General features: G+C 32.3%; 3 protein-coding genes across 7 annotated transcripts; all 3 read left to right on the top strand.

The window, feature by feature from the left end:
* The first annotated feature begins 1,920 nt into the window (after window positions 1-1,920).
* On the top strand, window positions 1,921-3,791 carry LOC139105680 (uncharacterized). Its single transcript, XM_070661912.1, has 3 exons — window positions 1,921-2,014; window positions 2,480-2,945; window positions 3,518-3,791. The coding sequence occupies exons 1-3, from the start codon at window positions 1,921-1,923 to the stop codon at window positions 3,789-3,791; spliced, it is 834 nt and encodes a 277-aa protein (XP_070518013.1).
* A 414-nt stretch (window positions 3,792-4,205) lies between these two features.
* Window positions 4,206-6,641, top strand: LOC139105463 (uncharacterized). 2 transcript variants are annotated; one of them, XR_011546196.1, is made up of 4 exons: window positions 4,206-5,082; window positions 5,166-5,343; window positions 5,504-5,688; window positions 5,781-6,641. XR_011546196.1 is itself a non-coding variant. In XM_070661570.1 (3 exons), the coding sequence occupies exons 1-3, from the start codon at window positions 4,818-4,820 to the stop codon at window positions 5,574-5,576; spliced, it is 516 nt and encodes a 171-aa protein (XP_070517671.1). In that variant the 5' UTR covers window positions 4,206-4,817; the 3' UTR covers window positions 5,577-6,641. The 2 variants fall into 2 exon arrangements, 1 of the variants encoding a protein (XP_070517671.1); XM_070661570.1 differs by having other exon boundaries at window positions 5,504-6,641.
* Window positions 6,642-6,869: 228 nt separating this feature from the next.
* Window positions 6,870-9,997, top strand: LOC139105464 (uncharacterized). Of its 4 annotated transcripts, none has more exons than XR_011546199.1 (7): window positions 6,870-7,788; window positions 7,922-8,144; window positions 8,264-8,462; window positions 8,701-8,840; window positions 8,937-9,014; window positions 9,132-9,360; window positions 9,480-9,994. XR_011546199.1 is itself a non-coding variant. In XM_070661572.1 (5 exons), exons 2-5 carry the CDS (start codon window positions 8,452-8,454, stop codon window positions 9,209-9,211), a joined length of 309 nt encoding a protein of 102 aa, XP_070517673.1. In that variant the 5' UTR covers window positions 6,870-8,144; window positions 8,264-8,451; the 3' UTR covers window positions 9,212-9,997. The 4 variants fall into 4 exon arrangements, 1 of the variants encoding a protein (XP_070517673.1); XR_011546198.1 differs by having other exon boundaries at window positions 7,919-8,144; XR_011546197.1 differs by having other exon boundaries at window positions 6,870-8,144; window positions 9,480-9,996.
* The last annotated feature ends 3,236 nt before the right edge of the window (window positions 9,998-13,233 follow it).

Here is a 13,233-nt window from a genome sequence, read left to right as displayed (position 1 = left end):
AATAAAAAAGCCACATAAATAATTTAACTTCCTAGTGAACATGCATGTCATAAAGATATCTTATAGACGTCATTTTTGAGACGTCTTTAAGACTTAACCGAAAGATATCTTAAGATAATTTTTAGACATGTCGTGAAGACGTTTTCATGACACGTCTGTAAAGGCCTGTCTACAATGACAGTAAGACGGTCTTTAAAGTAGATAGTAAACTGTTTTAAGAGCAGTAGAAACTGGCAGTACTACTGTCGCAGTAGTAAAATGGCCAATTCCCATTTCATACTCCCTACTCCCTACTTTTTTACCGTTACTTGTAGAGCAGTGATGGGAATTTTAGCTCCGAGCAACATCGATGTTGCTGGAGTGGGGAACCACGCACACACGCCGGCGTCCTGTCGGTGAGCGCGCTTCGCTCGGCTTTCAGAAGAGGACAGATATATATATGTTCCGTCTTCGTCGCACCGAGGCAGCTACGATTCGTAGCCTACGAATCGTAGCCTTCGAGTTACGGTGACTAAGACGAGTGCTCGCATCGTGCGAGCCGCGTGAATCGCGGGTACCAAGATGCATGTTTTTTTACAGGCTGTATGTTAGAATATGATGTGGTCTTCCGCACTACCCAGGAGGTGCCACTTACAGTGCGTTAGGTTTTTTAACGTGGACCTTCGCCAGTAGCCATATCATACCACATTTCTGAATTGTCCAACACGCAAAGTGTCCGACAAACTTAATATTAAATTGTTAATAAACTGTCTAACACGCAGTGTCCGACAGAATGTGTATACTATATGTAGGAAGGATAATTTTTTACGGGAGTAAATGAAAAAGAAGAGCAACAATATTATTTAAATTTTTATTTTATTAATTAAAAAAAAATTGGTAAATTTTTTGGCCGCCCCGGCCTCGCATGCCGCCCCGGCCTTGCATACCGCCCCGGCCTCTCCAAAAACTTCCTCGCGAACGTCCGGCTGCGTAACCTCTTTTTCGTTTTTCTAAAATGTATAAATAAAGAAATAAGTATATACTAAATATAAATAATAAATATGAATTTAAATATTGTTATTACTTTGCTGCTTCTGCTGCGGCTGCGGCTGCGGCTGCTGCTCCTGCTGCTGCTGCTCCTGCTGCTGCGGCTGCGGCTGCTGCTCCTGCTGCTGCTGCTGCGGCTGCGGCTGCGGCTGCTGCTCCTGCTGCTGCGGCTGCGGCTGCGGCTGCGGCTGCGGCTGTTGTTGCAATTGGTCCTGCAACTGCTTATGCTGCTCTAATAGAGCGGTTATTTGACGCTCTACCTCTACGAGCCGCTCTAATGCACTATTTTCTAAAAAATGAAAAAAGTAATAATTTTACAATATTTTTGAAAACTTGAAAATAGATAATAAATTACAAAAAAAAATAACAATTATGTATATTACTTACGAGGATTTTCGCTCATCTTTACTCGCTTTTAGACGTCTACTGCTCGTTTATAACTTTGTAAGCGATTATATACAATACATTTGTTTTGCCCTAAGCTACGAGCGCTTCGTGACCGCGAGCAGAAACGATAAATAAAAAATTATTATATATACTGAAAGTACTTCTACAGTTAAATTAGTATATGTTTGACAGTTTATTTGCTCAATTGTAATAGTTTTTGTGAGAAATAATTATTACAGAAAGCTGCTGCAACAGATTGTAAGTCTTTTCAATTTATTTTTTATTTTTTCGTATCTAATATTTATAATATATAAAACATTAAAATGTGCGATTTATTGAAAAAGAAAGCTAAGCGAAGCTTTGTTAAAGCTTGGCTTTCTGATGATCGCTATAAATCTTGGATACGAAAAGTTCCCTCAGATGATAGTTTATATCATTGTATTATTTGTAAAAAAGATTTTTCGTGCAATACATGTGTATTACGACATGCGGATTCTGCGTGTCATAATGAGAAAATTAATGAAACCGATTTTGAAACAAATAATGACGCAAACGAGAAAAGTATTAGTTACGGGGCACGGCAAACATTCCGACAACAATGGTTAGATATTGAAATATTTAAACCATGGTTGCGCGAAGTATCACATAATAAAAAATTATGTTTTTGTACATTTTGTGAAATATATATGGTGGCTAAATTATCGAATATTTATCGTCATGCAGAATCCGAAGTACATATTATTAACAATGAAAATAGAAAAAAAAAAGATATAAATGATATGTGTGACAAAAATATGAACGTGGAATCACTTGTGCCGTTTGATGATGAAAAGAAGGCAGCAGAAATTCGATATGCTGCATTTATTGCTGAAAAAAAATATTTTATTCGAAACGGCACAAGATATTCTAACATTGTTTAAAGAAATAGGAAAAGATTCTAAAATAATAAAAGGCATGACAATGAATTGAAAAAAATGTAAAGGAATTATTTCCAACGTTTTATGTCCGATAGAAACAAATCGTGTAGTTGACATATTACAAAATAATAAATTTTCAATTTTTGTAGATGAAACATCAGACATTTCGAACCAGAAATGGATGACGTTTCTTGTGCGGTATGTTGATCCTGAAACGTTAGATAGTCGTTCGCAATTAGTAAAATTAATAAATATTGACGCAAAAAATAGCAGCGCGGAAAAATTATTTGATGCATTTTTAAATGAAATGTGGAAATTGCAAATTCCATTTCAAAATATAATTGCTATGTCATGCGACAATGCACATGTTATGGTGGGCAAATATTCATCTTTTAAAACAAAACTTCAAAAGTTTTGTCATAAATTATTAACATTTTCATGCCCGTGCCATTTCGCAGCTTTAATTGCACATAATGCATGTAGTAAAATTCCAGAACATTGCGAAGAATTCGTTCAAAAAGTAGCAACTTTTATCAACAGTAGTCCGAAACGTTCGGTTATTTTTGAAGAATTTGCTATAAGTTTTCAGGAAACAAACCGCAAAATTTTAAAGTTGTCAGATACACGATGGCTTTCTCGGTATTCAAGTATTGAACGACTTCTTGAGTACTGGAATACTCTATTTCTATTTTTAACTGAAATAGTAGTAAATGAAAAACAAAATCTGGAGAATATATACTTTCTATAATGCAAAAACCTGATGCAAAAGCTTACCTATTATTTTTAAAACATATTTTGTATTATTTTAATTCTTTCAATCTCTTTTTCCAAAGCCTAGAAACAAGAGTCCAAGTATTAAACAGAAAATCTTTAGAATTTTTATGTGGCATTTGTAGAAATTTCTTAAAACCTGAGCTATTAAGTAGTTTAATAGAAATTGATATGCCAGAGTTTGATAAAACAAAAAATCAAATTTCAATAAATGAAATATATTTAGGAGAAAAATGTCAAATATATCTAAATAATTTAATTACGGAAGGACATGCAGACGTTGTTGCAAACATTTGACGAGGTTGTTTGCAATTTTACGTAACAGCTGCACAAGACATTTGCAAAAGGCTACCAATACGTGATGCCTTTTTATCAAAATTAAAAGTTTTTGAATTTAATACGGTTTTACGTGATAGTAATAGAGAAAGTTCATTTCGTGATGTCCCTTATATTGTGAGCACCTTTGGAGGCTATGATGAAAAAGATTTGAAGAAAGAGTGGTTTGCATTATACAAAGATTTTTCAGAATCAGATAAAGATTTGTTAGCAATATTAGAATTTGATGAATTGTGGAAAAAAATTTTTAAAAGTCATCGATATCCTAATTTGAAGTCTGTCTTGAATGCTGTTAGATCATTGCCAAATTCAAATGCCGATTCCGAAAGAATCTTTTCCTTTTACCAGATATAAAAACTAAAAACGAAACAAACTTGCACCTGCAAACGTAAATGCTTTATGCGTGTTTAAATCATCATTAAAAGCGAGAAAGGAAATCGCTCTAAATATCAACATCAATGAAGAGCATTTATCTTTAATGTCAACAGACAAATTATATTCTACATGTCATAAAAAACAAGAAAGTCATCTAACATTTTATACTGCAGATGATTGTGACATGGCTGGTCCTTCCTCGTCTACAATGCTATAAATAATTTATTTATGAAAAAAAGAAGTTTAATAATTATCAATTCAATATTAAGTTTGTCGGACACTTTGCGTGTTGGACAGTTTATTTATTATTAATTCAATATTAAGTTTGTCGGACACTTTGCGTGTTGGACAGTTTATTTATTATTAATTTAAAATTAAATTTGTCGGACACTTTGCGTGTTGAACAGTTTATTTATTATCAATTTAAAATTAAATTTGTCGGACACTTTGCGTGTTGGACAGTTTTTTTTTTATCAATTCAATATTAAGTTTGTCGGACACTTTGCGTGTTGGACAATTCAGAAATGTGGTATGATATGGCTACTGGCGAAGGTCCACGTTAAAAAACCTAACGCACTGTAAGTGGCACCTCCTGGGTAGTGCGGAAGACCACATCATATTCTAACATACAGCCTGTAAAAAAACATGCATCTTGGTACCCGCGATTCACGCGGCTCGCACGATGCGAGCACTCGTCTTAGTCACCGTAACTCGAAGGCTACGATTCGTAGGCTACGAATCGTAGCTGCCTCGGTGCGACGAAGACGGAACATATATATATCTGTCCTCTTCTGAAAGCCGAGCGAAGCGCGCTCACCGACAGGACGCCGGCGTGTGTGCGTGATCCCCCACTCCAACAACATCGATGTTGCTCGGAGCTAAAATTCCCATCACTGTTGTAGAGTGAGAGTGTTGGAGCGCAAAATTAAAAAAGTTTGTGTGCATGTGCTAAAAGTGAAATCGAGTGCAGAATTTGTAATTTTTATATATTATTTTTATATAATAATGGCTGAAGAATATTATACAGAAACCTGTGATAATTTGGAATATGTTAATAAGGAACATGATAATGAGGAACATAATAATTTAGAATATGAAAACAAAGAAAATGAATATTTTGAAAATAATTTGACATATCAAAAAGAATTAGTTGCTATTGTAAAAGCAAACCCGATACTACTATGGGACAAGAGACATAAAAGATATAAAAATGTTAATTATAAAGAATATGCCTGGGCGTTTGTGAGTGCAATGTTGAAATATATTTCAGGTAATTAAGTACATGTCTACAAGAGTTGAGGTTAGGATAGTTGTAAAATTATGATTAAAAACATGGTTGATATTTATTTACAGATTTAGATGCTGCGAAAGAACTTTATAAAATTCGACAGAGGTATGGAAAGGAACGACAAAAAGTTATTATGTCGATAAAAGGAAAATCCGGTCAGGGTGCCCAGTCCATATATGTTTCTCGTTGGGAATTGTATGAAATCTGCGATATTTTTCTGCGCGACGTTATCGTACCACGAAAGTATGTTGACTTTCTTAATTATAATTAACGAAATAAATGTAAAAAAGTATAATTAGTTATATTTAATTTATTTAATTATAAATAACATAAAAGAAACTTTTACAATATTGTTTGTATTTACAATAATTACTTATATTAAAAAAAACAATATTGTGTACAGAACTACTAGCAACTATACCAAAAACAGTAGTACATCTACAATGACGTTAAATGAAATATCATCTTCTCCTTAATTTGAAATAATTATGCCATCACAAAATGTCAAGACTCTATCTCATCATGTCATCACATCTATGCAGATTCTTAAAACCAAGTGGATATCAAATTTAAATGAATCATTATCAAGTAGGTATTACATATTGCATTCTATCTATAGTATCTATTGTATCTATCTATAGACACATATAATTACAATGAAATGTTATTAATATTTTTAGGTAATGATACGACATCTGATTCTACCACTTTTGAATGCACAGAAACAGCGGTTTAGTCATCATTACAGGCACAGTTTCAAACACCATCTCCATCTATAAGTCCAATCATACCAGTGTTATCAAGAGACAAAGCAAATGTTACTCAAGAGATTTTTCAAAAAATTAATCGAGCCCCAGCAAAGAAAGTTCCACCATCTGATATTTTTATAACAAGAAAAGAAAAATAGATAATGAATTGACAGACGCATACATAAAACAGTCTGATGAATTAAATAATTTAGCTGTGCAAATTTCGCAAGCATTAGTAGCAAAGCAAAGTCCAACACCTACTGCTGCAGCAACTCTAGATCTAGTGTTAGGAGCTATTCAAATGGCACTGACAAAAGTAAAGGAAGCAAACAAGTTTCAATGCATGTTGGGTATTCTGCAATATATCAATGACAATTATATGGAAACGGATGAATCACAAAAGTAGATTAGTTTTATTTCATAAGTTTTTTTTCATTAGTTTTATTTTCATTACGTTACAAAGTGTTATTTTTAAAGAGGAATTTATTTATTTTGTTATTTATTTATTTAGTTATTAATTACACAGGATAATAATTTTTTAAATAAAGAAAAAGTAATGTAATACATATAAAAATTATATTTTATAAAGTAAATTAAACATACAATATATATTTAACAAGCGCAATTTTTATAGTCAACAAATCAGTTTTAGGTTATTTTTTTTATTTACTTGTAAAAACATTGTTATATACCTGTATTATTAATTAATTGTAAATCTTAATGCAATAAAAGAAATCTTAGATACATTTATTAAGTCGTAAAGCTTATTGTTAACAAAAAATAAACAAAGTATTATTTTTTATATTAAATTACGACTAAATAAAACAAAATTATCGTAAATTAATTCGTATAGTACTAAGAGCAGCTGCATATTGCCAAGGTGCTTGAGATTCTCCAGTAGAAGAGAAAATAATCTCGTAGATAGTTTCGCAAACCTTCTGCAACAGTTCCAGCTCAATTTGCACCTACTCTTCCCAAATTCTTAAAATAAGCTGAATGCTGCTGTCTCCAACGTCCTTCTTGTACGACATAATTTTCCTCTTGATCAACATAATCTGATGGACAGTAACGTCTGTCATGCGTAGGCAATTTTTCCTCCCCCATCATTATAAAATTGTGCAGACATACAAGTGCTTTAAATAAATATTCACTATTCTCTAGAGACATATTAAGAGCCTTATGTAGAATCTGCCAACGTGCCGTGAAAATTCCAAATGTATTTTTAATTGTTCCGCGACAACGAGATAATCTATAATTAAAAATACGTGTAGCAATTGAGAAGTGAGTACTATTTTTACGTGAATATGGACGCATAAGATAGGTAGTTAAAGAAAATGCCTCATCTGCCACAAAAACAAATGGAAATGTTATGTCTCTCTCAGGGAGTGGTTGTGGAACGGACAGATCAATGGCTCCATTCTGCAAATCTTGTGCAAAATCTGTATTTGCCCAAATGCCACCATCGCTGATGGAACCTATGAAACATATTAATTCATCACAGGTGGAGATATTACATATAATTTGCCAATAATCAAGAGGCACGGTAGTGCCTCGCGCCAAGTATAGGCGCAGCGAGGCACTGCCTCTTATACGCGAGACGACGTTTTGAGAATCCGTAGATTACCAGATCTCAATAACGGCTCAACCAATCGCTTTCTTAATAGGCTTATTGTATAGATTAGGGTTGACTTATATAATAAAAGTGTTCTTATTATTTCGCTGCGTTGTCTATAAATAAAGATATCGCGTTAATTGTTTTGGTTACAAGAGTAAAATTATTTAAGATTCTCCGTCGTCATTTTTACGTCTCGAAAAATGTCCCTTTTGCTTTTGCATCACTAGATGGCGCGGATTGATTTATCGACAGTTTGTTTGATTTATCGACTCTGTTGATGTTTGACGTGTGAGGTTAGTGATCCGCAGTGATCCGTTAATTAAGGTAAGTGTGACCTGTTACTTGTTAAGGTAAGTATGACCTGTTACTTGTTAAGGTAAGTATGACCCGTTAAGGTAAGAAATAAGCATGTAATTATATGTTAAGGATTAAATTTAATTCTATTATGATATAGCAGAAGTGGCAAGTGTCCTGGCCTATTTCTTTGGTGAAGAAGGCGTTGATCTATATAATGATCTTCAAGAGGGAGCATGCACCTTCAGATGATCATTGAGTATACTGCGCAAGGGTGAGGAATGGAATAAAGAAGCTTCCAAAAGACTGAAAGAAGAAAGAGAAAGGAAAGCTAAAGAGGAAAAAGAATCGCCATTCGGAAGTCGTGATTTTGCTAAGAAAGTTAGGTAAGCTTTAAGTTTAATCTTTATGTATATCAAATATGACAAATTATATATAACGAATTGAGCAAATTAATATTTTAATTACATAAGAATTAATATACATTTTAAAATTATACCATCAGAATTCGTGTCGCGAAACGATTTGGATAAATTTGCTCGCACTTGGTACTACGCGATGTACGCTGATGTGCAGCTTGATACTGGTCTCACAATTCTTTCATTTCAAAGCTGCGATGAATATTATCTTTGAGAAGAAGAAACCATAATTAGTCTACACGATCCTGAAGCGGAAAGATGATATTTCACCTCTATGTGGTTGTGGTAAGTACGAAAACTTTTATGAGAAATTAAAATTAATAGTTACAATGGTATACATTATTGTTAAAAAAACGGTAGTGTAGAAAACGGGCCTACTCTCCGATCTTATTCAAATCTTACACACGCTTAGATTTTGACCTGTAAAAAACAATTTTAATAATTAAAATTGTCGCAAAAAATTAATAACAGGGTTACGAATTTTTTAATTTGTATTCTCTTTGCTTTTTAATATGTATCGAAGGTGCGTCAGAACGCAACAATGGAAAGCTGTGAAAGTTTGGATTAGTAGAAACGTGACAGCTGAAAGTGTGGTCGATGAGCATAAGGTGGCGGCAACAATTACCACGTTGAAAAGAATCGAGGGATTGTTAATTTTGTATGGTAATGAAATAGACAAATACATATGGGTGTATGTAAAATGCATTTACATAATGTTTTTTTTTATATTAAAATATTGATTATCGTATAATTTTACAGTAAAAGAAGTTACTAACAGGAATATAAATGCATTGATGACGCTAACGGAAATTAAGCATGACTATAAGGAGGACAAAGGTATGATAATAAAACATTTTTACATTAAATAAAATTTATTAACTATTTGTAATATTGTCGAATGTCGTATTATTTCAACGAGGACATTTATTACATTGTTTAATTAATTTTTTACAGGTAAATTTTTCCTTATTTGGAAAAACAGGCTTTCAGCATTTGTGCAAAGTTTTTTCGCGATGGTTAAGAGAAGAGGTTAACAGAGCAATCAAAATTGGTTTTATTACAATGAGAATGACGCAAATTATAAACTCTATGTTCGTCAAGCTAATTATACTACCGAGATTAGTGCATTTGCTTATGATCTCGTGTCGCCTTTCAGAAGTCGTGACTTTGCTAAGAGAGTTAGGTAAGCTTTAAGTTTAATCTTTATGTATATCAAATATGACAAATTATATATAACGAATTGAGCAAATTAATATTATAATTACATAAGAATTAATATACATTTTAAAATTATACCATCAGAATTCGTGTCGCGAAACGATTTGGATAAATCTGCTCGTACTTGGTACTACACAATTACAAGAAGCGATTACAAGAAGCTCTTGTAAAATGGGACAAGTACACGATGAACAAGATAAACGTCAAAAAGAGGCGGAAGCTACAAAATTGTTTTGGGAAAATTCTGGCAAATTAGGAGAATCTTTGATTTTAATCACATTGGAGAAGCGTATGAAGTAACAATCGTTGCCAATATAGAAGAATTTACTACAGTATATAAATATTATTTAAATGCTATTTGCGATGTTATATCTCTGGGTGGTTTTCTACATGTTGCAAAACTCATTGAAGTGCCACAAATCGTATCAAATTTATTTGTGCGTAATTTAAAAATTAGTGATGTAAAAAACATAGCAATGAAATTACTATAACATTGGCATTACAGCATCTTTTATGTAAATTAAACAGGTTTATATGTTTAAATTTTATTGCAAATTATTTATTGTCATATTAATTTTGAATATAATGGCATTTTACGAAAATTTATGTAAATAATGATTTGCTTTTGCAACGCTAAGTTTTTTTTTTTCTTTACATTACCATGTTATATCATAATGGGGCGAACCTAGATCTACGTTTGTACTGTTTCACATGAGTTTGTAATGTTAACGTTTTATTATCGGGGCGAACCTAGGTCTACGTGTGTACGGTTGTACATGGGTTTATAACTTTTAAAATTTTCTAGCTTTTTTAGGTTCTTGGCGCAATTATTTGATCTCATTAGTTTTATAGAGAGTATTTGATATTAATGTACACATTTTATGTTCTATTTTGGATTGGAGGAGTCTTTTTTTTTGTAGTCTTTTTGTAGGAGTCTTTTAGGAATTATTTTTTAGAGAAGTCTTTTTTGGGAGGAGTTTTGGTTTAGGGAGTTCTTTTTGGTAGGGGTTCTTTTTTGGGAAATCTTTGTTTGAGGAGTTTTGGTTTTCGTGGAATCTTTTTATGGAAGTCTCGATTTTACTTAAAAGTTTGTCGAGAATGCTTTTCGCGCGCTTATACTTGGCGCTTTTTTATATCTTTTTTAAAAAAGGTAATTTTGAGAGATTTCATTCATTTTGTAGTTTAACAGTCCAACCGATCGCTTTCTAAATAGGTTCCGTTAAAAGCTTGTATATTATTGACCGTGCCTCTTGAGTGATTTTTTTCGAAAAATTGTTTGACATATATAATAGATAGAATGGGCCCCAACCAACGCCCATTCTCGTGAGACGCACCAAATTAATACATTTCGTCTCTCCGTTGCAATGTTACATTTGACACCTCTAACGTTTTTATAAAAATATTGTTCTCTGGCGCTCAGCAGCCTTTTGTCGGCGCACAGCAGCCTTCTATCTGTGTACAGTAACCAATATTTTAATCATTTCGCAAAATTTCCTATTCAAAGATATTAATATTTTCTTATCCCATCATTGTTTAATCATTACGCAAGGTTTCTTATTCAGAGCTATTGAGATTCTTTTTTCTTTTAGCAAAATTTTTATAAATGTCTTAAACTAACTATTAATTAATTTTATTTTATTTTTTTAATTAATTAAATAACTTATTGGTCCATGCATGCAATGTTAAATAAATTTATTTTTTATCAATTTTTTGTAAAAAAAGTATATAAAGATCTTTAGCACCTCTGGGCCATTGTCTTTTTTTAATTCGCGCATTATCTATTTCAATCCAACTATTAGACTGTCTACAAATACTTCTATAATTTCCTTCTTCAATACTTGAACCATAATGAAATATGGCATTCATAACTTTATATGATTTTTCAGCTATTATTACTGTAGCCGTTGGATTATGAGATATATTACAACTACGTATTGCTTTTACAACTTTATCGTCTTTTAACGAAAATATTGCAAAATGAATAATAATTATATCTTTTGTCAATGTTAATTCTTTTTTAAACAGTACACTATTTCCTGTACAATTATCGCAAAACCCGTTATCAGTTTGATACCACTGAGAGTATGTAACATTAAATAAATCTTGTAGATTATAGCTGTGTTTGTTAAAATTAATAATAGGTATTGAAATAAATAAATTATTAAAACAAACTGTTTTTGTATATTGACACGTAACACACCGAGTAGTAGAAGTTACTTCATGCTCTACTGATTCTCTTATACACTCGTACCTTGTACACAAAGTTGTTAAAAAATTGATTCCATCTAGTTTTATATTCATCGTAAACGATTCTCCTAAATCTTGTCGAACATCATATGTATTTAAATTACTCATTCCATATTCATACCGATGCATTAACATATGTAGAATATTTGATTTATCACAATTAAGCAGTTGCTTTCTAATAGGACTTAAATGAAATAGACATTGTATAACCGTATTAGCATAACATGCAACATTTTCTGTATTTTGAAAACTACGTAAAACCCAAGTAGTATTTATTTGTAACGTTTGATTTTGCTGACCATTTTCTTGAACAGCTTCAACTAGTTTATTAGATTGTATCCATAGAATATCTTTCACTTTGGTACGACGTTCCTTTTGCATAGTAATTATTTCTGCCTCTGGTTTGTACTTATACCTTAGTCGATTGTATTCGTCAATAGCTTTTTCGTGAGCTGTCACTTTGGAAGGATCAAAGTTAATCAAATGCAATCCTTTCACAGTTGTTACTCGAGACAATGCAACATAAGATTGACCAAAATTAAATATAGAATTGCCTATATCAATTACAGCAGTCTGTAAACTCAATCCTTGACTTTTATGAATAGTTATTTCATAACTCAGACACAGTAGAAATTGTTTTCTTACAACAAATGCTTTATCCACCACTTCAAATTTTACGTTTACTTTTTCTATCAATTATTCTAACCTTGAAGGTAAAAGCAATTTAATTTTTTCCACACAATCAGTAGATATATCTTGTACAACTGAAACTACTGTAGCTATTGTACCGTTCACCAGACCCAAAGTAGCATCGATATTTCGCCCTATCATAACTTTTGCTCCAATTTTACTTACAATTTCTTTTGAAAGTCCAGCAGTTTTGGAATTATCATCGTCATTATTCGATAACACTTTTAATACTTTTTTTTTTTAAATATGAAGTACAGTCAATTGTATCTTCAACAATTAGTAATATCTCCCTCGAATCAATGCGACTTAACATAGCTGTATTGAGAGCGTCACACATATGACGTGCAGGTGGTAAACAAACAGCGTCCGATGAACAATTACTAATAAAATCACATAATTCCTTTAATCTGGATTCCAAAGACTCACCTTTAAAAATTATTTTTCTATTTTCAAGTACGACACGATCAGTCATTGTCAATGTACCAATACGAATTCTCGACAACAATTGCCTATATGTATCGTCTTCTCGCTGACGCATATTAATCGTCAATTCATCATAATGAAATAACGTAGACCACAAATTAATAGCAGTTAAAGAACCAATGCATTTGTTAATTTTATCATTTGATAATTGTGCAAAAATACAATCTTCACGTACAGGAGGCAATTGAAGTAAATCGCCAAATAAAAAATGTGCTTTTACCGAACCAACCATCTTCAACGTCATTTGTATCAAAGATTTCTGTCAATCGAAAATGTATATACATTAAAATCAAATTTGATATCATTGACACTTCATCAATTACAAAGAGAACAACTTCTTTAAGTTCAGTTCGTAAAACTTTTAATACATGATTTGACAATGGTTTATACTTTGAAGTCTGACCATGTTCAACAGGTA

The sequence above is a fragment of the Cardiocondyla obscurior genome, linkage group LG09 (genome assembly GCF_019399895.1).
Source record: "Cardiocondyla obscurior isolate alpha-2009 linkage group LG09, Cobs3.1, whole genome shotgun sequence".
NCBI classification, from domain to species: domain Eukaryota; kingdom Metazoa; phylum Arthropoda; class Insecta; order Hymenoptera; family Formicidae; genus Cardiocondyla; species Cardiocondyla obscurior.
The sequence above is the reverse complement of the archived record's forward strand: the minus strand, read 5'-3'. Positions and strand labels throughout refer to the sequence as shown.

Bases quoted from the DNA above. Each gene is read 5' to 3' on its own strand.
- LOC139105464 (XM_070661572.1), top strand. The intron at 8,841-8,936 runs GTAATGAAATAG...ATAATTTTACAG, and splicing joins GGGATTGTTAATTTTGTATG to TAAAAGAAGTTACTAACAGG. The intron at 9,015-9,131 runs GTATGATAATAA...AATTTTTTACAG, and splicing joins TGACTATAAGGAGGACAAAG to GTAAATTTTTCCTTATTTGG.
- LOC139105680 (XM_070661912.1), top strand. From the start codon at position 1,921: ATGAGAAAATTAATGAAACCGATTTTGAAACAAATAATGACGCAAACG. The intron at 2,015-2,479 runs GTTAGATATTGA...CAATTTTTGTAG, and splicing joins CAAACATTCCGACAACAATG to ATGAAACATCAGACATTTCG. The intron at 2,946-3,517 runs GTCAGATACACG...TTTACGTGATAG, and splicing joins AACCGCAAAATTTTAAAGTT to TAATAGAGAAAGTTCATTTC.
- LOC139105463 (XM_070661570.1), top strand. From the start codon at position 4,818: ATGGCTGAAGAATATTATACAGAAACCTGTGATAATTTGGAATATGTT. The intron at 5,083-5,165 runs GTAATTAAGTAC...ATTTATTTACAG, and splicing joins AATGTTGAAATATATTTCAG to ATTTAGATGCTGCGAAAGAA. The intron at 5,344-5,503 runs GTATGTTGACTT...TATTGTGTACAG, and splicing joins GACGTTATCGTACCACGAAA to AACTACTAGCAACTATACCA.